The 22,801-nt window shown below is 40.8% G+C and overlaps 1 protein-coding gene across 9 annotated transcripts in view; it reads right to left on the bottom strand.

Moving 5' to 3' along the window:
- adgrb3 (adhesion G protein-coupled receptor B3) overlaps positions 1–22,801 on the bottom strand; it is a 146,955-nt gene that overhangs the window by 28,981 nt on the left and 95,173 nt on the right. For all 9 annotated transcript variants that reach the window (XM_061039593.1, XM_061039590.1, XM_061039592.1 and 6 more), the window contains 4 exons: positions 21,794–21,869; positions 18,179–18,281; positions 17,606–17,649; positions 838–964 (listed from right to left, as the gene is read on the bottom strand). In XM_061039593.1, the coding sequence (XP_060895576.1) occupies positions 838–964; positions 17,606–17,649; positions 18,179–18,281; positions 21,794–21,869 (350 nt within the window). The remainder of the gene's footprint in view (positions 1–837; positions 965–17,605; positions 17,650–18,178; positions 18,282–21,793; positions 21,870–22,801) is intronic.

Consider the following 22,801-nt stretch of genomic DNA (forward strand, 5'->3'; position numbering starts at 1 on the left):
GTGCTGGGAATTGTGTTTGCAAAAAGAACGAAGGCTCGACACAAGTGCTTTCTAAAGACTGTTTTTGTTTGATTCTTGTTTTTTCCCAGCTGGCCAATCACAGGCCTGCAATGTGTAGCTACCTTTAGATATACTTTAAATAACTGGGGATGCACTAGACACATAAAAAAAATAAAAAAATGCACTTTTAAGACCGAATGGATGATTGTCATTCTGCTGCTGAAGGTTTCAGGCCTGATACAGAGCGAAGTAATAGATGTCTTCATGCCATTTCAATTCCTACTGTGTACTGTTGCAGAGGCCATGGTGTAAGCACTCTATGTTCTCACTGTTAATTACATTATGTTGAAAAATAAATAACACAAGACATGCTTCAGGTTTCTTTACACAAGTCTAATATCAGCACATGAGCTCAAGACACTTTAAAAAAGAAAGAATCTGCATGCATTGAAGAATTGTTCACTCTTTTTTCTGCAGTCTAATGATAAATCTGACTCCTCTTTTTTTTTTTTGATCTTCCTCCCCCCCTGACTAAACGTGCATTTGACTGATGAGGAGCAGAGACACACAAGCATCAGCATGCACACACCCTCCGAGCGTGCACGCGCACACACAGAGTTATCTAAATCTATGAGCAAACTAGGAATCTCCCTTTACCGCTGAATTAGTATTTAACAGGATTAGCACAGTAGAGATTCAATTTACATTCGCACCAGCACACACACACACACACACACACACACACACACACACACACACACAAACACGAACACACACAGAGCCTTTACATTGGCCTATAAAACCCACACTGAATAACAAATCAATACCCCTACTTACTATTTCTCTTGGTTGCTGAGCCAAAATGGCGAAGGTAGATACGCGATCACATAAGCATTTTGTATGGGATGCATCTGTTAGCACCGTTTTACATCCTTTTGCGGACCAGGCTCCCCAAGAATCGTTCCTGCAAGAAGAAGAAGAAGGAGGCAGAGGCAATTAGAAGGTTTTCTTTAATTCCAGCGGAGGCACGACTTCTTCACAGGGCTTATCGACATCGCTTCGGCTTCCCATTTAATTATTTATTTGGAATCGAGAGAGAGAGAGAGAAGAGAGCCGTAAACTGTTGTTGCATTAAAAAAAAAAAAAGAAAAGAAAAGGCGAAGAGACACATCGACGCGGCTCTCGTGTGGCTACAAGCAAGCATTTCAGAGCTGGAGCAGATAGAGAGGCAGAGAGACGCGGAGGAGGGGGAGGACGCACGGAGCTGTCCAAGCAGACCGGTGCTGATTGATTCGCTATACGCAGATAAAAAAGCAACAACTCCTTTCAAAAACACCATTGTTCCTTCATAACACTCACAGATTAAAAAAAAAAGCGTTTATATTTACCTGCGAGATTTTTCTAGTCCTTTTAAGATGTTTTCCAAACGAACATTTTTCCTCTGCTGTCTTTTTCCCTTTTCGCTTGATTCCCCCCCCCGCCCCCCCTCTCTCTCAGCTGTTTTAATTAGCAGCTTTTGAATGCTTCCTTAGGGGGATTTTCACCCTGGAAACGGTGGACAGCATCAGATTGATACTCTGTTCCTCTGTGCTGGCGTGAGAGAGGGGGGGGGGGGAGGTTGATACAGCGCAAAAATAAACGCACGCTGTCGCAGGATATGTTTGTTCGCCTGCGAGTCTAATGATATGACCTGAATAAATGGTGTTTCGGGGTGATTCTTGAAAATCATTTTACACGAAAGTTGCCGCTCCTCGGAGTGAGGCGCTTTGCCGGAATCAACCCCACTGCAGAACTAATTCCACCCCGCGGAAGCAGCGCGAATGGTTGCAGCCAGTCCCCGCCACTTCACACCACGGAGCAGGTGAAATGAAAGGAGCGCTTCTCTTCCATTTATCACTCGCCCCCACTCGTTTTCAATCACCAGAAACCATCATTGATTAAACATCCCCCCCCCCCAGTGCAAACTGGAGTGACACAAACAAAACAGAAAGATTGTTTTCTGATCAAGCTTCTTTTTTTTTTTTTTTTTTGCCGCATCACATAACCTGATATTAACATTCCTGTCACAAACGCTCAAGCAAACACCTGTTGTCCTGGAAGACACCTTGCAGTTTTGTTTTTTCAAACCAAACAGCCAACAACTCATTTCTTACAAAACAAGATGCATGCCCCCCCCCCCCCCCCCATCTTGAAAGCATACTATAGCTGTTGATTTGTGTGCCAGGTGGTGTCTGCTGTGTGAAGCAATCCTGCTTTGTCATTTGATCAATAGCAGTAGCAGCAATATTTATTATTCCTGGAAAGGACTGGGGGGGGGGGGGGGGGGGGGAGGACATTGCATATTTCCAACCAGTAGACCAGTCCTGTATAGTCCAGGCTTTGGTACACATGAATGCCACAATAAAATCCTTCCCATAACACATCCACTAACTTCTATTCTTTAACAAAGCACAACTCTGCAGAACTTAAAATATTTTAAATACGATCACTATCAAACAGGTAGTCAGAAGTCATCTGTATGTTATGAAAAACAAACAATGTGCAAAAATGGCCTCGTCAAAAACGGTGAAGCCCAGTTAACGCGGTACCTCCCAGCTGGAGCCCTGAATCACTTCTGAAAGGTTCAAAGTAGATGAACCATTCTGGTGATTCAATATGTTCAAGGATTTCTTTGATGGTTTCATAAAGCACAGTTCAAACACTGGCGTTTCATCTTAATAAAAGTCTGCGGTGGGGATCTGGGACAAGTGTTTATGAATGTAAGGCTTTTGAACCACACTGAATAAGTGCAAGACTCTTAAAGCTGCTAATAACCACTTGGGTGGCGTAGTGTCACTCGAAATGTTCTCAGACACTATTTATTGAAAAGGTAATTATTATTAAGTCTAGTTGCGACAGGACTGCAAGATATTGAGGCAGAAGCATGCCTGTAAATAAGCAGGGTGGCTAGAATAGAGGCACTTCCGGGTTCAATTAAAACCTCAGTTCAGTACCCAAATAGACGCCATGCTTTGAAAACTGGGGGAAAAAAAGTGAAAGCCTTCAGAAAACTGTCTTGAAATAGTGAAAATGAATGTATGATATACAAGTTGGGACTCTCATTAAGCAACCACAAAAATCTGAGTGAAAAAAGAGGTCATGACTTTTTGGAAATCCAGAACAAAAACCATGAACCTCATTTGGTTCATTGGACAATTTTTTCTGACTGTGTGGGCGGGGCCTATCACATGGCTCCGCCCACAACAATGACACACACAGGATAATCAGCATTGTAAAGCTCTGAACAGCATGTTAGAGTTGTCTGACTCAGAACAACAGAAAAAAAAATGCAATCACAAAGGTTGTGATTTCAACTAAAAATATGCTTTGCTAATCCTATATAACAGTTAGCAGTTAGCATGCACATGCAATGTTAGCTGAAATGCCTCTACTTGTTCATAGGCTATGAATGTAATGCTAAATGATGGCCCTGTAGCATTAGCAAGTGACATATTTTAGGGTCATTAATTACAGAAAATAGATCATATCCCACGTGAAACTCTAGCTGACAGCTGAATTCATAATTCAAAATCTGCAAACCAGCAAAAAAACAATCTCGACCACTACTAATGATCTAAGGAATAAAGCTACAACTAGGTGTAAACAGCCAGACAGCTTCAATATGCCAGTTCCCATGATTGGTTTGTAGAATATTGGGTAACTTTCATGAAAAAAAACAAAAAACAAGCTAATTTTCACCCATCACCCTCGCTAGTAAGAACCAAAATTACTAGTTAGTTAACCTAATTATATATCATATTATATGTAGGACTACAATGCACGTTAAATGTTGCGTCTAAGCTGTAACGCAGAAGAACACCACTAGCTGGGGCAGTAGCTGTTTGATGAAGAAAATGGAGATGAAGTTGAGGCTGTGTCGGGTTAAAACTGGTTATGTGCCAGAGCAATGCATTACGACATTTTGCACCAAAGCATGTGGACATTAATCTACAAGGAGGACCAACGGCTGGTGGTGCTAGCACAGCTAACATTAGCCACGATTGGCTAATCAACTTTTCATTGTCTACCAGTGAACATCTCATCATGACCATGTCTGCTCAATATGCTTCCTCCATCATAAAAAAGTGGTAAATTTTGACTATTTTCTGTGTTTTTATCTTTACACTTATTTACTAGTCCAGTTTAATTGGCTAGGATTTAGTTGTGAAGAACATTCCTATTTAATAGTTTCAGATTCTTAATATGCTGTACACAAGACCTTAAATGATAGAGTTAGAAGACTAATGTGGATTTGGTTTTACCACTTTAATGACTTGACACAAACATGCTTCTGTTGGGAGCCAAGAGCACTTTAAAGGGTTTAAAAAGTCTTGTTTGAACTTCGTCTCATGCCCCAGAAGCAGAAAGCACCTTATGAAAAGTTGAGTAAACTCTCAAAAGCTGTAGCTATTGGGGAAGTTGTTCTGGGTAAGATCATACATGATGGAAAAAAACAACATTTTTGAACATTTCCTGTGATATTCCTGTAAGACTTTCATTTTTAGAGCTAATTCCTGCAGGATGGAAAGTCTACCCATTTGAGATCACCCTTTGGGTATCGTGCTGTTTCACTTGTCAAATTCGGGAGCGCAGCCACTCTATAATTCACACTTTCTTGAGATGCAGTGAGATGATAGCATGCCTGTACCCCCTTGAAAACTTTTCCGATAAATCCAGCTCTCCCCTGGTGGAGAACTCAATCGTCACCATGATCTGTTCCCTAACTTTTGACTTGCTAGATGTTTGCTTCTCTTTTAGGGGAGCAGACAGGAGAACATCCTGTGACTGGGGATTTATGTACGCCATGTTTGATGTGTAGTCCGACCTTATCGGGGCTGGGTGGCCTCAGAAAATATAAAACGTCCCCGAGAGACAGTGTCAGTGTTGATGTTAACCACAGAGAGACTGATGACGCCACATCCATCACATACCCCTCGTTGACTACTTTCCATCTTTGCTGTGATGTATTGATAACTAAGTGTTCAAACTTACTGGATTGAAATTTTAGACAGCTCTGACTTCAACTTATTTACGTGTCAAGAAGCAAGATAGGTGGAGGAAAAGTGCCATTAAGTCAACAACGTTGTGGACACATTTAGTATTTAAACCCTGGTGTCTTGCAGAAAAAAGAAATACAGTTGCTCAAAACTCCAATTAGGTTTGTGCTCCTCGCTGAGCTTTGACAGATTGAGTTCCTCCAGACATACAGATCTTATTACTGAACCCATAACTTACCCAGATGTCCAAGCAGGGCACTTAGCGTCTAACATAGAGGCTCTGTGACCTCATAATTGTCCAACAAAACAAGCTGGTGCAGCTGTACAGACAGATTGGGCTGCAGCTTTTTAGACTGTGTTATTATAAATGTCAGTCAGCTGTGCTCTCCTCACTGTGTAGTATTTTTTGCAGGAATGGGGGATAACCATCCAAAAAACCTCTTAAACTCATCCCATGCCTACATCAGATTATCTAGGCACTGGGCTGGGGGCTTAGAGGGCGCCTAAGGCACTGCACTTAGGACAGTTTTATAAAGCCCTATAAGACTGACACATAATGACAGGCAGAGGAGGGCGGGGGCAATGCAGCGAAATTATTCCATCCATCTTGGATCTCTTCATGACGGGCAATTTATAACAGCCTGTGGGCCACACTGCGTGTAACTGAATGAAGATAAAAGAAAAATGAGAGCATATTTTTATGAAGCGAGAAAAATCGTATTAATCCTGAGTGGGACAAAAGCTTCAAAAAGGGGTCGCCAAGGAAGAAAAAGCTGCAGTTTGAGTTGAAACAAGAGTTTCAGGACACGAACAGCTCCACAGATTCAAACTAGGACCAACATCGATTCAAGTAACATCTGCAATGTACCTGAACATGGTTTACTTTTGTAATGCCAAATGTCAATGTGTGCAATGTAGATTCTTCAACTGGTTGACCAAAATATGTTCAAGTATGCAGGGCTCCTTCTAATTGGTCAAATGTTTACCTGATGAGTGTAACACCAAGATGCATGTACATTCATTGTATTTTCCAAAACTCTGCTTTAAGGAGTTACAATGAAGATGAAAATGCAATTTAACAAAGCTGCAATCTCAGGTGTTGAAAAAGGAAGCCAATGCAGAAGTGCGAAAACCTGCAGTTCCTTTTGTGTCCACTCCAGACCGGCTGCAAAAGCCTTTGAATACCCTTTAACACCTATGTTGAAATGCCAATTTTTACAGCAGAAATAGACATGTTTACAGTCAGGTTCAAAAATGACTTTGGTCTGAATAGCACGTCTTTATTGTCCCACACTGTACAGGTGGTGAATTTTGTATTACTCATCTGTTTTGTTTATATTAAGGCTAAGAGTAATGCATACATTTGCATAATTAGGGGCAGACTGAGATGACAAAGGTGGGCTCCTTGTAGCAGTTAGCTATCAGGCTAAAGGCCTACCTCAGCTTTTCCTCTTTACCTTTGACTCGGTTGACCGAAACTTAGGTTGAAATAACATTTTTAATATGGTGACAACACAATCATCAGGCTTCAAAATCCCACTGCAGAAACCAATGGGTGACATCATTAAGACACTACCTAACACATACAAAGTGAAGGTCTCATGTAACTACTAATACGTTCAGTGGGCCTGTAATCTCTGCATTCAGTTGACCATCATATAATTCTTGGTGTCTTAAGAGCTGTAGTATTATGTTAAATTTCTCCCAATGGGGATCAATAAGGTTTATCTTATCTTGTCAGCTACTTTCAATTTGAGTTTATATTGATCTTTTTCCTCATTTGTCTGAGTAACGCTAACCTATTTAAAATCTATGGGATTTGCAGATTATTGCGTAAAGAGTGATTCTTGATTTATAAGCTTATAACAAATGTAAATTATTTTCTCCCACTATATGAATCATCCCAAGTCGGTGTACAAGCAAAGATAAAAAAAAAAACAACATCATGCAAGTACACAGCTGTGCATTGAATGTAGCGACGCTGAGTCACCACAGCATCACGACGACGTGGCACTTGTACTTCATGAACTACCTACATGTGATTTACCCCAACTCACTTCCTGTGCAGTCGACTCACACAAACAACAGCCCTGCCATCTAATGCATGGTGAGTGTGCTCATCAGTCCATCATGAGTCCTTGAGGGAGCGAAGCTTACAATTAACGTAAACATCGCCCACATCCTTGCTTCCTCTGCCTGCCAACATCTTTTCACAGAGATCACTGAAAAGAGGACAAGCAGGGGTCTCTAGGAAAACCAGGATTGATTACATTTAATTTCAATGATTCCGCCACAAACGGTGTATCCAACGCTCTCGGCATTATCGCCTCCCCGATCTGCACCGTTGACAGATTCCATTCAAAACCGACCTAAAAATAACAAAAAGAAATCTCCTCGCATGGGTCGCTTAGACTAAATCAGATCAAGTGTAAGTCTGTGGAGTAAACGTGTCTATTTGAGGGAGCATGACGTGAAAAAGTTTGACAACTGCGGAGCTCAGATACGGAAGTGTCACAGAAGCTAGACGTCAAAGAGGGAAACCATTAGAGAGCCGTCTCCTCTGGAATAAAAACACTGAACCCAACATCAAATGCAACGGAAAGATAACACTGGAGACGTGGATTTCTGGGTTCTAAATATATCACCAGCTTCTGCTCTATTTACTGTTTACACAACCAATTGAGCATCTTTTGTAACTAGATATATGCAGAGAGAGCTTGAATACAATTTTTTTCTTAGGTGCCTATACTAAAAAAGAACCAAAGTCGTCCAATAGGTATGTCTTGGTTGATTTGAAGATTTGCCTCACAGTGGCCCGTTTGGACCATATCCAAAATCTCCAGATGTTTGTACCTGAAGCTGCAGCATCTGCTTTCCACACCTTGATGCGTAAATGATTCATATACTTTGATTCTGCAAAAAAAAATAGAGAGGTACTGGAAGATACATGGTTTGAACTGTAAAGCAGTAATTAACTTTCTATGTTAATGTCTATTTGATGAGAATCAGGCAATTTCTACTGTCATCATTTCCACTTTCTAAATGTAAGACAAATGTACACCAATTAGCCGTAACATTATGACATATGGTGAAGTGAATAAAACTGATTATCCTTTTACAATAGCTCCTGTGACTGGGTGGGATACATTAGGGCATTGAGTGAAGACGTTTTCCTCAAAGTTGATGTGTTGGAAGAAGGAAGAATTGCCATGGGTAAGGATGTGACCAGCTTTGATAAGGGCCAAAATGTGATGGCTTGACGTCTGTGTCAGAGCATCTCCAAAACAGCAGCTTCTGTGGGTTGGTTCAAACTGCACTCTGCCACTGGTCGATAACTACCAGAGGGCAAAAGGGTCATTGGCGGCCAAGAGCATCAATTACTGAAAAGTGAATCCAAGTTCACTTTTCACAGAGTAAAAAGTACAAAGTACTTTTACATGGTTTACTTTTGAAAAGACAAATATCATTGTGTTCAACAACGATCCTTCACATGATGACTGTAAATGCAAGATGCACTTACATCCATTATATTTTCCAAAACTGTGTTTTGGAGAGTTGCAATGAAGAGAAAAGTGCAATTTAACCAAGCGGCCATTCCCAAAATCTCAATCCAATTGAGAATATGTGGGATGGATAACCAAGTCCGATCCGTGGAGGCTCCACTTGGCAACTGACTGGACTCGGGCTAACATCTTGGTGCCAGATACACAGCACACCTGGGAGTCCATGTCTCGTCAGGTCAGGGCCACAACAGCCCAGACCTGATGAGAGGGGCACCTATAGGCAAGTGGTCTCAACGTGAAGGCTGACTGTTGTGTACTAAAACAGTATACAAAGTTATTAAAAAAAAACAAAGCTGCTTGATCTCATTTTATAATACAAGGTCTCCCAATTGGATGAATTCATTCTATACGGTGCCACTCTTAAAAAGCAGAAAACACTAAATCCTTCAGTCTTTGTGTATTTTGTCCCCTTGCAGACACGACAAATGTATCGTACATGTTTGGCCGTAAAGATTACAATCTGTCCGGTTATACTGCACCGTAAAAAGGACACTACATTTATTACTGACAATAGCCTTGTCGCAAGAGAACAATGTTTTATCTTTAGAGTGCCTCAGAGAGGAAGCAAAAAAAGATTAAACAAGCAGAAATAAATCAGGTAGAATAAATACAGAAGTCTGCGAGAGAGAGCTGCGCAGTTTAAAGAGGGGTCAAGACGCTGTTAATCCTGACGTGGCATGTTCTTTTAGAATTTAAAAGCCTTTAAATGATTGGGGTTGTCCTTTTCCAGTGAAAGCTTTGGCCTACATAAGACCGTGTGGGATAATCTGAGCGGGGACCGCTAAAACATCTGCGATTAATAAGTCAGAAAGACGCTCGTGTGGCTTTCCATGCACAGCATTACAAGGAGAGGGAGGATTTAAAAAGGAATCTAACTGCAGGGCAATGCCACAAGGCTAAAACTAGCTTGTTATGGCCTTCTTTTAATTTCCTTTTTATGCAAGTGGAGTGGCTGCCTGCAAGAGCCGAAGAGCTGCAGTTTAAATTCATACACTCATTATAAAATAGAGAAATGTAATTCATGTCTTACAAAACAGCGACAAAAACGGCTCCTCCTTACTTTAACTCATCCAGGTCTACACTCCCTCCCGCCCCACTACGCTCTGCCAATGAAAGGCGTCTGATCCAACCTTCACAACAGGGTCCTAAGTCTCTGACTAGACTCTTCTCCTCTGTCGCCCCCCGGTGGTGGAATGAACTTCCAAACTCCATTGGATCTGCAGAGTCCCTCTGCACCTTTAAGAAAAAGCTAAAGACCCAGCTCTTTCATGAATACCTACTAACTTAATGATGATGGTCTCCATATTATTGATGATGATGATGGTAATGACGATGGTTTTTGTTTGATAACGACGACTTATAAGATGGTTTCTATACTGATTAGAGCTCTCAAGAATGTCAATGTTGTGCTTTGCCTCTGGTCACTTCCTGTCAGCACCTGTGTGTCCAATCAGACTCAAAGCTGATCGTTTGCTCTTACTGACATTGTTCTCTTTTTTCTAGAACCATTTCTTGAGATAAAATCTAAAAACAGACAGGCTAAAAAGTGATCTGATCTTAAACTGTATGCTCAATGATAATACATTTCCAAGATGGTGGAAGATGGTGCAATATGTCTTGAGCAGATTGATCGGGTGGATTTCTGTCTTTCTAAACTTGAGGGGAAGTTCACAGATTTAAAAGTCGCTGGGTTGCATTTCCTTCCTTTTCCCACTGGACAGTGGTCGAGATATTGGAGATTTCAGACCTGCTTGCTAGCTGAAAATATTGACATTTGAAGAAGAGTAATAAAAGTGTTTACAGTTGGTGCCAAGGAGCTGCAGTCTTGAGAGGCAATGAATGCTGTGCTTCATTCACGTGCTGTGCTACAGCACATGAATAACTGCATATTAGCTTATTTATTTACACCTTTTTTTTTTTACTCTCCACGTCTTTGAAAGTTGTCCCATCGCCTCTTGAATCACAGCAAAAGATGACAATGCAGGTAATCAGATGTCAGTGGAAATGTTCCACACCTTTGGCTCGGTGTGAAACATCAAACAATCGCTCTGACGGCTGAGTCGTTTTGGCTGATTTTATTTGCAAGGAACCAAATGAAGACTGCTCGGGAACTAATTATCTTGTCACCGTTTGATGATGTGACGCAGGAGAAATATCTGCTGTTAAAGATTGATTTCATCTGCTCATTAATTATCTTCTCACAGCGTTGTTTAAAAACTCATGTGGATCATTCATTCTGTGAAAGTACTAAAGCTACAGGTTAGAAGTACTCAATTAGAAGTTTAAGTTGTGCAGCTCTAACAAGTGAATTAGCATTTTACTGTTTCTTACGGAGCGATTGATACAATACTCACACCTGTGATTTTCTTTCCTGTTTTTAACTACACCAAAACAATGCACTTGTTATAAGCTTAGATTTAGATTTGCCTTTAAACTAAAATATCTAAATTAACCAGAAATTGGCTTATATTTTTGTTGTTGTTGAGTACTTACATTACCTAAAATATTTCATCTGTAATTTTTTCCTTAAAGTCTGATGACATAGTAAGGTCATTTATTGACTTAACTCACTCGACATCTTACAGATTGCTGCATTAAAACTCTTTAAAATATGATATTTTAAGTACTTTCATAAATGTGCGCTGTCACGTTTCAACCAGAGCACATTATCAATCCTTACATCCAGATTCTGTTTACAATAAAACAGATCTTACAGTCTCGGTTGTTGTCATTTTGAATCTATCTTTTTAGCACGGGTGAAAAATAATTCCCTTTTATTGTATGAACATTCACTGTTTGGCTGGCTGACTTTCCTTTTAGCAGGTTCATTTTAAATCAAATTATACCCGTTGAATATGATTTTGAAGAACAATACATTGTTCCAGCTTTGCAGTTATTAAGATTTAACAGCACCTTATTAAAAATGCACCCATTTGGTTCACTCTGCATAGAAAAATATGCATAAAAGGATGCACACAAACACACAGAGCTACAAGAAGGAAAATTACAGACTCTATCACAAGTTATAGAGCTGCAGCTTTTGTAGTGATGAACAGCAGTTGCTTTCACACACAGACAAACAACAACAGTTTCCCCTTGTGTTGTCACATTGAATATTTATGCCTCGGGTTTAACGCGGCAGAGACTCAGGTGTGGCAGCTGTCTCAGCCCCGCAGCCTCACTGTAGCTGCCTCCAGTGTTTAGCTCAGTGTTCACACGTTCTGACCACAACCAGGAAGTGCAGCGGGCAGCTCAGAGGACACACGTTCTCCACTTGTGAACCACATTTCTTTCCATTCTGCTAATTGTTACGGCGAGTGCTCTCATTTGGTTTGAAACCAACGTGGCTGACAGATGGCGTATGGCCCCCTCGATGAGTCCTGAGAGTGGGCCCGCTATTGTGTGATCGGACGAGCCAACTGTTTGAAATGAACATGATAATCATACCATGGAAGTCATTCGGGCGGTGCTCTGATTAAAACGACTTGGTGTGGATCAGTGGGGAGAGAAAAAAAAAAAGAAGAAGCAGATATTAAACTCTGGGTGTGTGAAAGTCAGAGACAGAGCACGGAGCAGCGTTGTCCCAGTTGTATCTTTGCTGTTCAAAAATAGACCGGCTGCCCTCAAATACCACGATAGAGGACAGGACCGTGCACAATTCACATGCTATTTCAAAGCGGAAAAAAATAACAGCCTCGTATCAGCTGTTGCCTGAGCTTGTTGGTCCACAGCTGCTTTGAGGTTTCCGATAAATAAAACAGCAACCCGCTCAAACAACTTCAATTTAATTAAACATCAGATACACCATAAATTATTAGCGTCTTTGCAGTCATGTTGTGTTATTTCTGATTTAGAAAATATGACATACATCAACTTATTGACCCTTCAACAGCGCTTAAAATCATCGAGATGTGGAAATGATGAAGATGTCAGTGTTTCTAACAGCAGCACCGGTGGTTTTATGGTAATAACAGCACAAACTGTGACCGAGGGGTGTGCTACATATCAAGATGGATGGGTTGTAGTACAGTAGGTATGTTGGGCATGAAGTCAGAGTTTTCAGGGTCTCAAAGCTGCTTTTCTTTTTGACTTTATAGCCCTACACATTAACTGCACACTTCACATGCTCTAAAGGAAGTTATATAAAGAGTTGTGATTTCATTCAGCATCATTTCAGATGTTTTCATTCATTTGTTCTTATTGTCTTTAAGGAAGATAACGGTCTGAGTATGATTGTGTTGGTGGTATTATTTAGAACATTTTAGTTTTTTGCGGTGTCATTTTTCAGATTTATTTTGGCTTTTTGTGATTCTATTTAGAGACAGGACAGAGGACAGGAACAGAAATCAGGGAGAGAGAGAGAGAGAGAGAGTGAGTGGGGGAATGGCGTGCAGGAAGAGCAGCCACAGGTCAGACCTGAACCCGGGCCCCCTCGCCTGGAGGACCACAGTCCCTGCACATTGGGCACACGCACCAACCGCTACGCGACCGGCATGCCAGAACATTTGAGTGTTTATTAAGGATTCAGAATTTGTTTTAGTTCGTTTTTGCACCCGGTAACATATACAGTATAAAGATGGACAGGTTAGACAGGATGGGTGGGCGCCAGGGAATGTTTCTTTTTTTTTTTTACCAGACATCCAGGAACTCAGAAAATCACGACAGAGAAAACTATGACACATTCATTGTTAGCCAAAATGTTCAAGTACTGCCTGAACATTGAGAAATGATCATCCCACCTCTGTTCTGCGTGGTCGGTTTGATTCTGAGTTTTTTTTGTAAATTGAAAACGACACTACACTACTTCTTTTTCCTGACAGCTGCTCTCTGTGAGCGATACAAATTCCAAGCTAAAGAAACACGTCGCATATCAAAACTCGTTGAGCCATAACATTATGATAGTTCATTCAGACAACTCTAATTTTTAATTGGTTGAATTATTTATCGCAGCAGAAAAACTGAGTGGAAGTTTGACGTCTCTGCTTCGACCTCACCACTCCTCACAGATTATTTAACATGCAGTGATTTGAGGAGTGATGAGTTAATACGTTAAACCCTCAGTCAGAGCCTGCAGGTGGATGATGCCTTTGATTTCACACCTGACATGCGTCCACTGACAGTGACAGTGTCGCTTTATTAATGCTACAGAACAAAACTGTGTAGTTACAGAAGCAAGGTACTGTAGAGTTCTGACTAACTTGTTGCTGCATCTCAGATAGCAGAAAATCTCCTCTTTGCTTCATGTTATTTAAACACTTCATACACTGAAAGAATGATGAAGGCACAGCAGAACATTCTGGATTTTGTTTTTTTTCTGCTTGTCCTTGAGTTACACGGCTGGTGCTGCAGCTACAACTCAAACTAGAGAATGTATCTGTCCATTCTTGTGCAGAAGAGAAGTCAAACTTACGGATGTGGGCACAAAACATGAAGAAGTGCCTGGGTCAACAGAGAAAGTGATAACCACTTTCATGAAACCTTTTATCTCTGACTGGGGTCGAGCAAGTGAAGGCAAACAAAGCCTGCGTATGTGGAACTTTTTCTGCAGCCCCCCCCCACCCCCCCCCCCTCTCTGGTCAGCTGTTGGCTGACACAAACATGCCCCAAACAGCGATTGTACAAAGAGAGAGCACCTGATGTGTGTGTCTAGAGCAAACCCAAACAAACCACATGCTAGACTGCGCTGAGTGGATTACACATATTCAACCATTTGTGTATTCTGCGTCAATCTCTATTCCTTCCATCCATCCATTATCTTTACCTCTTTTCCCTGATCCCAGCTGACAATGGGCGAGAGGCGGGGTTACACCCTGGACTGTTTTTGCCAGTCAATAACAGGGCTGACCTACAGTGACAGACAACACTCACATTCCCCACCTACGGACAATATAGAGTCACCAATTATCCTAACGAGCATGTCTTCCGCCTGTGGGAGGAAGCCAGATGACCGGAGAGAACCCACGCATGGATGGGGGCTTTAACCAGGTACCTCCTCGCTGTGAGGCAACAGCACTAACCATCTCTATTCCATGTGTTTGCAATTAATATCCGGCATGTGAGAAGAAGTGTTTCCAGTTAGAATTAACAATGACAGAAAGCAAACTACATCAAAGAAGTCTGGCTATAACTAGAATTAAAACAGCCTTCATGCCTTTAACTGTAAACTATTAAAAACAGCTATCAGCTTCTATTTCCGTGTCAGTGTAGTAATAACAAAGCAGCTAGAAAAGTCGACTTTCTCTGGGTGGAAAATGCTCATGACAACTCAGGTGTATCAACTGAAAGCGTGACACAAACACTGCTGTCAGATGTCAACCCGTGCAGGCACAGAAATCATTCCACTGCAAACAAGGTGACATCCATTTCCCTTTAGCAACATCACAGCACCAAATACAAGCAACATAACCCAAACTTAAAACTATATGTAGATCATAAAACAAAGTTTCAGGAATGCTGTAATTACGTGTTTTCATGTACAGGGTGATGGAAGAATAATCAAGACAATGAATGAAATCATTTCTTTTATAATGTGTTCTGTCAGGTGAGGTACAGCCTGTCCTGTTGGTGTCCGATATCATTTATTTTTACATTCTGGCTTATGCAGTGTTTTGCATACGTCCTTCTGATTTCTGAGAGTTTCCCTCCTGCTGCGTTATATAATTCTGCAGTATATTTGTGGCAGACGCTCCAGAACTTCAGGCAGTGAGTATCTGGCCTGTACGCATCTATACGCAGTTTTTATCTTACCAACTCACTCCTTAAAAAAAAAAAAATCAGCTTGTTTCATGCGTCTGTATGGAGTCTGCGGCTAATTGCTTTCTGATTGAACATCCTGTAAGTTTAACTCACTTGCAACTGATGTCTTTACAAGAGAGAGATTTACAGAAGAGAACTCGTGACTCATGAGTGACTCATTTCATGAAATCTTGACGCCATATGGTGAACCCAAAAACCTTGCAACTAGATAACCTCACTAAACCATCAGACACTTAAGAAACAACACAAACTGCAGACAAAAATCAAACTTGCAAGAGTTTCAGCAAAGCATAGACATCATACTCTTTGCTTCAAAACAGCTTCACATATAGCCGGGCTGTTGCAGAAGAAGGTGGTACTGACTGCGTAAGGTATTGCTATCAGAATGTCTACCACCTTATCAGGGTCTCAGGTATAAACTTGTCTTGCAGGTTTATTTTTCTCAACTTTCTCGCTTGTTTGATGTTGGTTATCTCGCTTGTTTGAAAGTACGCTTGCAAGATAAATGTGATTCGCTCCATCTCAAAGGGATTGTTCGTATGTTATGAAGTGGTTGTCTTACAGTGACTGTACTACCTTCAGTATAAGGTGGCACAGGCCATGTTTGAAGATGCACACCGGAGAACAAGAGCTGAAGCTATAGGCTTTGTAATGCTGTGGCATGGTTTGTAGGATACTGAAGTTAAGTGTACACAATTTCTAAATATCTTCATTAATTCACCTTGACTTTAGACCGCCTCTCCTTTGACGCAGTGTTCTTCTTTCTTATCCTCTTTCTTTCTTGAAAAATAACTTCCTATGCTGAGAAGGAACACAACTTGAGTACTGTTGTGAAAAATATTGTGCCAAATAAAGAGCTGTCTGATACCAAGGGAAAGCTCCTAAGATATATACTGTAACGTGTGCAGCCTCCATAATATGTTGTTTTGTGTGCTTCAAACCTCATCCTCAGCTGTAGATTGCTCAGCTTCCGTGTCTGTATATGTCGACTTCTCCAAACAGAGGCGGTGCTTACCACTATCTACCACTGACTGTGTAATAATGTGGACAACATGCCTATGTCGCCGTCCATTGTACAAAGGTGAAGCCAAAACACCCCTATCACAGGCAGTACATAAAAAAAGTAAAAAAGTCTTCTGATTGATGCGTTGAATTTCCAGTTTCTGAAGTTTGACATTTCAGGGACGTTGGAGTCAGCCAGAGCCTCCTTTAAAGACTTGATCTACTACACCGAATAAAAAAAGGACACTTCTGCAGCTTCCAAAGGATTAAATGTGTCTCATATTTGTCCTTTCCAGAAACACCAGGAAATAAGTACAAGGAGATATGGTGCCTTTACTTCGGTGAAGGTAGCATGAGTCAGACTACAACCTTCCTTTAGGTAGAAGTTCATGAATGTGTATTGAACTATAAAGGAAGAATGTGCACCATTGTACACGTAAATATAGCAAAAATCAAGCCAATAATGTATAAATGTGTCTCTGAGTCATGACTGTCTACAATGAGTGAGAAGCTCGAGTCCTGCTGGCTGTGTTGTTTTCAGAGCTGTGTTTACATGGATGAGACGGCCTTGCGTAAAAAGCTGTTTTATTCAAGGACTAGAGAAAAGAAGAATAACATTCTCACTGATTATTTGGATTGTCCTGTAAGCGTCTTTAGCTCTCCGTCATTCTGTGTCATTTTACATGCAATGTGAAGCTTCAAGCTAACTCAAGTGTGCTAACATTAGCCTGCTAACACAACAATGCAGGCCACGGGCAATTGCAACTCAAGCAAAGGACAATTTTATCCACTTTGTGCTTAATGATGCTTAATTATGGTGCGCTCTAATTCATAACTCCTTCATGTGAATGTGAGTGGAGAGGGGTTGGAGGTTTGTCGCTGGGGGAAAGCGGAGGCTGCAGAATAGCGGAGGTGTGGCCAAACAGCAGTTTGTTTTGGTTTAATGCTGGTGCTCAAAGGCGACATCTACTGGATCAAAAAGTCACACCTTCTTCCTTTAACATAAAGTCTATGCAACCAACTGTAGGTAATACACTCACTGTTGATGATTCTGTTTTTTAAAGTATCCCTTTAAGATGGAGGGAGAATGCACGCTAAACTTTCTTCAGAGAAGAAGAAGAAAAGCAACACAACAGTTCAACTGAAGACCACATCAGTGCCTTGATATTTAATAGAGCAACGAAACAGGAATCACTACAACAGACAAAAACTAAGTGAGAAGAGTTGAAAAAGTGCACGCCCACTTACATTATGTTGCTGTCCCACAGTGCACAGTAAGGGTTCATGGTTCCCTGGAAGAAAAGAAAAAGGACAAAATGTTCATGAAGCTAATGATGACAACCACTGGTCATCATTATCATCCTTAAAGACAACAGCTTATTTGTCCTCTCTGAAGACCTTTTGAAAATGTGTTGTGTAGCTCATGCACATGGAGTGTGGGGGTTATCAATCAGAGACACACACACACACACACACACACACACATTTGCTGACACGTCCAGACTTGCATGCACTTTATCTCCAAGATGAATAAAAGGCGCCTGGATCATAAACGGGATTGTCTGTGTAATTATCTGACTGCAGCGCGCGCTCTCCTGACACCGGGTGCTTTGTGAATTAATTATCGACCCAATTAAGCAGCATTGTGTGTTGGCTAATGCGAGGTTATATGTGCCCGTGTTCACGCTCGAACAGACAAAAACGCTTTTCTACGGCGTCAAAAAGGAGCAACAATGGACTTCTTTTTTTTTTTATCGGCCCCTTAACAACACATTTATATTTGTTGATTTGTCATGAAGGTGTTCAGGCGGGGTCGCTTACATTTGCCAGGTGAGCCAGTTCAATCTCCAGGTGGGATTCGGTTGCCTTGGGCTCAGGTCTCACAGTCACAGCGATGACCTTGGAGTTCACGACTGTGTGGTTCCTGAGTTGAAAAAAAAAAAGAAGGCAAAAATTAGAACATTTCATTTTTTTAAGATGTTCCCTTCAGACACTTTTTTTTTATCGTTTCAGACGGTCAAGCGCTGAAAATGTAAAGCAGGAAGCTTGTGTTTGATATATCTGCTTAGCTGTATTAGCATACTGTATCTCCATTTAAAGGTTACATGGAGCTTATGGATAGAAAGGATGAACATCAGACAACATTCCCAGTGTTTAAAGCTTTAACCCTGGTTTTAACTTCAAACACCTGAGGTCTCTTTTCATGCTCTGTGAAGAAGCATTAACACTGGAGGATTAGCTTTAAGTGCACAGTCAGAGAGACTTATGTGGAATCTATAGGGAACACGGCTATCCAAAACCCTGATTCATAGTTTCTGTGGAGACTTTCTGCACGTTTTGAATTCAAATTTCATTCCCCTCTGCCGGGGTCATCTGATAATCTACAGTGCAAGTTCTTCGTATTCACTTTTAAATTTGCAGAGGATCAGCTAAAGGTGTTTTCTAGGGGTGACCCCCATACAGTCAAGTATTCTACGATTCATTTGTCAGAGTGTCAGTCGACTGCCAGTCTCATAGTCGAGCCCAGGGTTGACTCCATTCCAGCTATACTGGGGCTGTTTAATGTCTAACTTTCTCCAAATAATGAATTGCTCATAGCCTCTCTTGGTATTAATGTCCCTGTATTAATACTTTTAATGCAGTTCTGAAAACCAGTCATACTTTAAATCAATCTTATTAGTGTGTGTGCATGAAGAAATCACCCCGAAGTATTGATAGAAGCAACATATCCATGTTTGGAGAGTTTCATTGGCTCATCGGCACAGTCGGCTGCATTTGGCCATCAGAACAAGAGGAGGCACCTCCTTTAAACAAAGGCTCTCATTGGCTGTTATCGGCTGCTTTCAAGTGTTATCAAAAGGTCATCGGAATAGCGATGTTTTACGAACAGCTCCGTGGATCTTTATAGATTTAATGTGTTTGGATTCAATCTTTTACTGGATTTCAATCGTGGGGAGTCATTTTTGTTGGATTATTATGATCAGGAGGGTTCAGTAAATCTTCAAATGGTGAGTTAAAAGACGCTATCCGACCAGCACACACTGGGTCATCAGCCTGCTGTATTGGACGTGTGTAATATGGTTATAAGGTCACATTAATGCAGACTTAATGAGTGAGAAAATGATGTCCTATCATAGAATGAAATGCTATTCCAAGATTAGAAGACAAATAGTTTAATTATGTGGTTAACTCAAATGAGAATTTGGATCAATGAGAGAAAAAAATCCAACAAAATGTTCAACTGTCAGTCGACTATAGGAGAAATCCGACTATGTTACTCCTCAGTGGGGTACAGGCCTAGTGTTTTCTCTAGAACAGCTTGTATTGAATGCTGACCTGAATACCAAACTCTCAAAGGAGGATTTAAAAAGCTGCCCATTAGATGTCAAAGCAGATATACAGGATGTTTGCCAGTAATGGTGTTCAAAACATCCAAGCAGAGCAGAAAACAGAGAATAGAAATCAAAGGCTCGACCGGACTGAATGGCATGTCTCTTTTCTTTCCTTTTGAAAATCTGGCATTAAAGTCCTTTTTAAAAAAAAAAAAAAAAAAACGTCCAGCTATGGTATCGCTGAGATAAAAAACTATATTTTATTTTAAGGTGAAATCCATCAGCGAGGAGGAAAACTGTCACCTTCACAAAAGAAAAGGAGAGGTGCAGTCACTCCCTGTCCTACCAGCACGGATCGAGCTGAGGATACGTTGTCATATGATACAAGTCAGTTATCAAGTCAGACTTTAAAAAAAAAAATCGATACCATGAATGGAAATGTTGGTCAGTTCTCCACTCTTAAGTGCACAGACAAAACAGTTTTCTTCTCAAGTTTAAATCTGGCAAAGGGAAAATCCTCAAGTCTAAGTTTCTGCTTCTTGATCAGCTCGTCCTCCTGTTAGTCTGGCGAGGACGAGCGTCAGGGTCCCTGAATGCACGATGAGCTCCTCTCCACATGTGCACAGAGGGGCCGCCGCCCCACCTGTGACAGCTGGCCCCAGCCCGGCCTGGAATGACCGCTCCGTCCTTGGGATGTTGGTGCCAGGGACTTGTTGATTGGTGTGTGACACCAGGTGTTTATTTGGGGCTTCATGCTGCTTTTTCCAGGGACTAATGTCATCCTTAATTAACCACATATTCCACACTGCAGTGAATATGTTTGATTTGCTTAATTAAAGTCAAAACACATGCACTCGTTGTTAAAGATTCAAACGCAAAAATCGAATAATTGATAGCACAAAAAAAGAATCATAAACAACCTAATATACTAAAAAGTTAGGAATGTAAATATAAACAGATTGTGATGATTTTGAAACATTGAAAAGCCATATTTGATTGAACATAGCACAGATTTTTGGAGCTATACAAGCTGCCTGCATGCATTATATCTTTTCAGGGGAAGGTCTATTTCAGCAAGACATCATCAAACCACACTCTGCATGTAATGCAACAGCCTGGCTCCTTAGTAATAAAGGCAGCTCAATACACTGGCCGACATTTAGTTACGCTTATTATGAAAATGCAAAATCTATGTTTGTTAAGTTGCTGTGTTAGGAAATGTAGAATTTATTGTTGTTTCTTTGTTCTTATGGACGCAGTGCACTCCTGTATATTGTTTCTTTATGCACTGTTCAGCACTTGATCAGCTGCTGCTGTTTTAAAATGTGCTTTATGAATAAATGTGACTTGACTTGTCAAAGGAGATCATGAACTGTTGAACATCTGGAATCCTTCATGAAGAAGGAATGGTAAAACATTTCGCTGTAAAAAATTACAACAATCAGTCCACTCAGTTTTCCAAAACCCGCACAAAGGGTTGATCAGAGAGTGACCTGAAGAAGATCCTGTGGAATTAAACGTTTCCCTGTTTAAGATAAAGTTGCTCATTAGGAGCTGGACAGTGTTCCAAAAAGAAAAAGTGTAGCAACAAAGAGGTGAACGTGACATTTCCTGGCTTTTGAGTAACATATTGTTGGCGTCAAATTTGATATGGGGATATCAATTTCCAAATATAATGAAAACTCTCAGTTTCATCATTTCAGTCGTTTGTAGTCTTTGAACCATTTTCAAACAAATATGAGGGTTTTAATGTTTTGAAAATCCTCACATTTTTTAAATTTTACATCGCACTCAGCAGCACAACATTTTTGGAAACTGGGTTGTATCCAAAACTATCCTGAAAAAGGCATTAACTCTCACTCACTTTGAGTAAAGCGGTACCGAAAAACTAATTTGGCTTTCTGGTTGATGCGTTGAATTTCATATCTTTGAAGTGTGACATTTCAGGGACGTTGGAGTCAGCCAGAGCCTCCTTTAAAGACTTGATCTACTACACTGAATTAAAAATGGACACTTCTGCAGCTTCCAAAGGATTAAATGTGTCTCATATTTGTCCTTTCCAGAAACACCAGGAAATAAGTACAAGGAGATATGGTGCCCTTACTTTGGTGAAGGTAGCATGAGTCCGAGGGTCTTGTAGAGAACTGTCCCCAAAATAAAGACAGGCGATCCTTCCATATCTGAAGGGAGAAAATCCACAATAAATCAACACTGCATTCAAGTTTTTACAATGATTAGACTTTCTTTGCAAAGTGTCAAACAACCTCATTATACCAGTGGACCTTGTTTGCAGATTCTTTTAGTTAAAAAGTACATTTTTTTTAAATCTACATACTGTATATGTTGTAAGTTTTGCCTTCCGATAACAAGGCAAATTTTCATATATCACAGGAAAGTTTTAATTGGGACTAACACTTGGCTCATGTAGACGGGCGTACTCAGCAGTGCCAGAGCACTTTCTGCCAATAACACTTAAGGAATGCTTTTTTTTCCCCCAAAGAGCACAACTTTATTCGACAGACTTTGTTCACTCCGGTGCGAGAACGTGCTCAAGTCTCAAACAGAATCAGCGTCTAACACTCTGCAAATTAGAGCAGCTGGGATTATGCACGTGGCACAAATTCCCAATCAATCCCTTGTTTTTGTTATCTGTGATATATATTCCAGATAAGACTGATTACACCAATTAACCAAATTGTCTGGCTCTGGATTGTGATGTATTGAGTGGTGGAATGGCAGCGTTTGAAAGGGTGCTGAGTCGGAAAAAACTCAGTGACTTTAACAGGCACAGGAAAGAAAGCAAACTGGCTCATTGTGACGCTCGTAGCATTGTTTCACTGCTCTAAACAAAAAGGTTTGCTTACCTTAAACACAAAGGAAATAACTCATGCAGAAGACAGATGTGTCTGTGTGAAAAGTCTTATTCAAAGTTTTCAGACAGAGCAATTCAACAAAGATTATTCAGCTTCTGATGAGAAGTCAAGATATTTTATATTTCCATTCCTCCGAGGCGGCTCCTGAATCCATCATCGTCTCTCCTCTATGCATCGATCACACATTCCCACCTCACTTTTCCCTGTAGATTCTACACATTTTTTTTTTACTCCAGCTT

Source organism: Labrus mixtus, chromosome 6 (genome assembly GCF_963584025.1).
Source record: "Labrus mixtus chromosome 6, fLabMix1.1, whole genome shotgun sequence".
NCBI classification, from domain to species: Eukaryota; Metazoa; Chordata; class Actinopteri; order Labriformes; family Labridae; genus Labrus; species Labrus mixtus.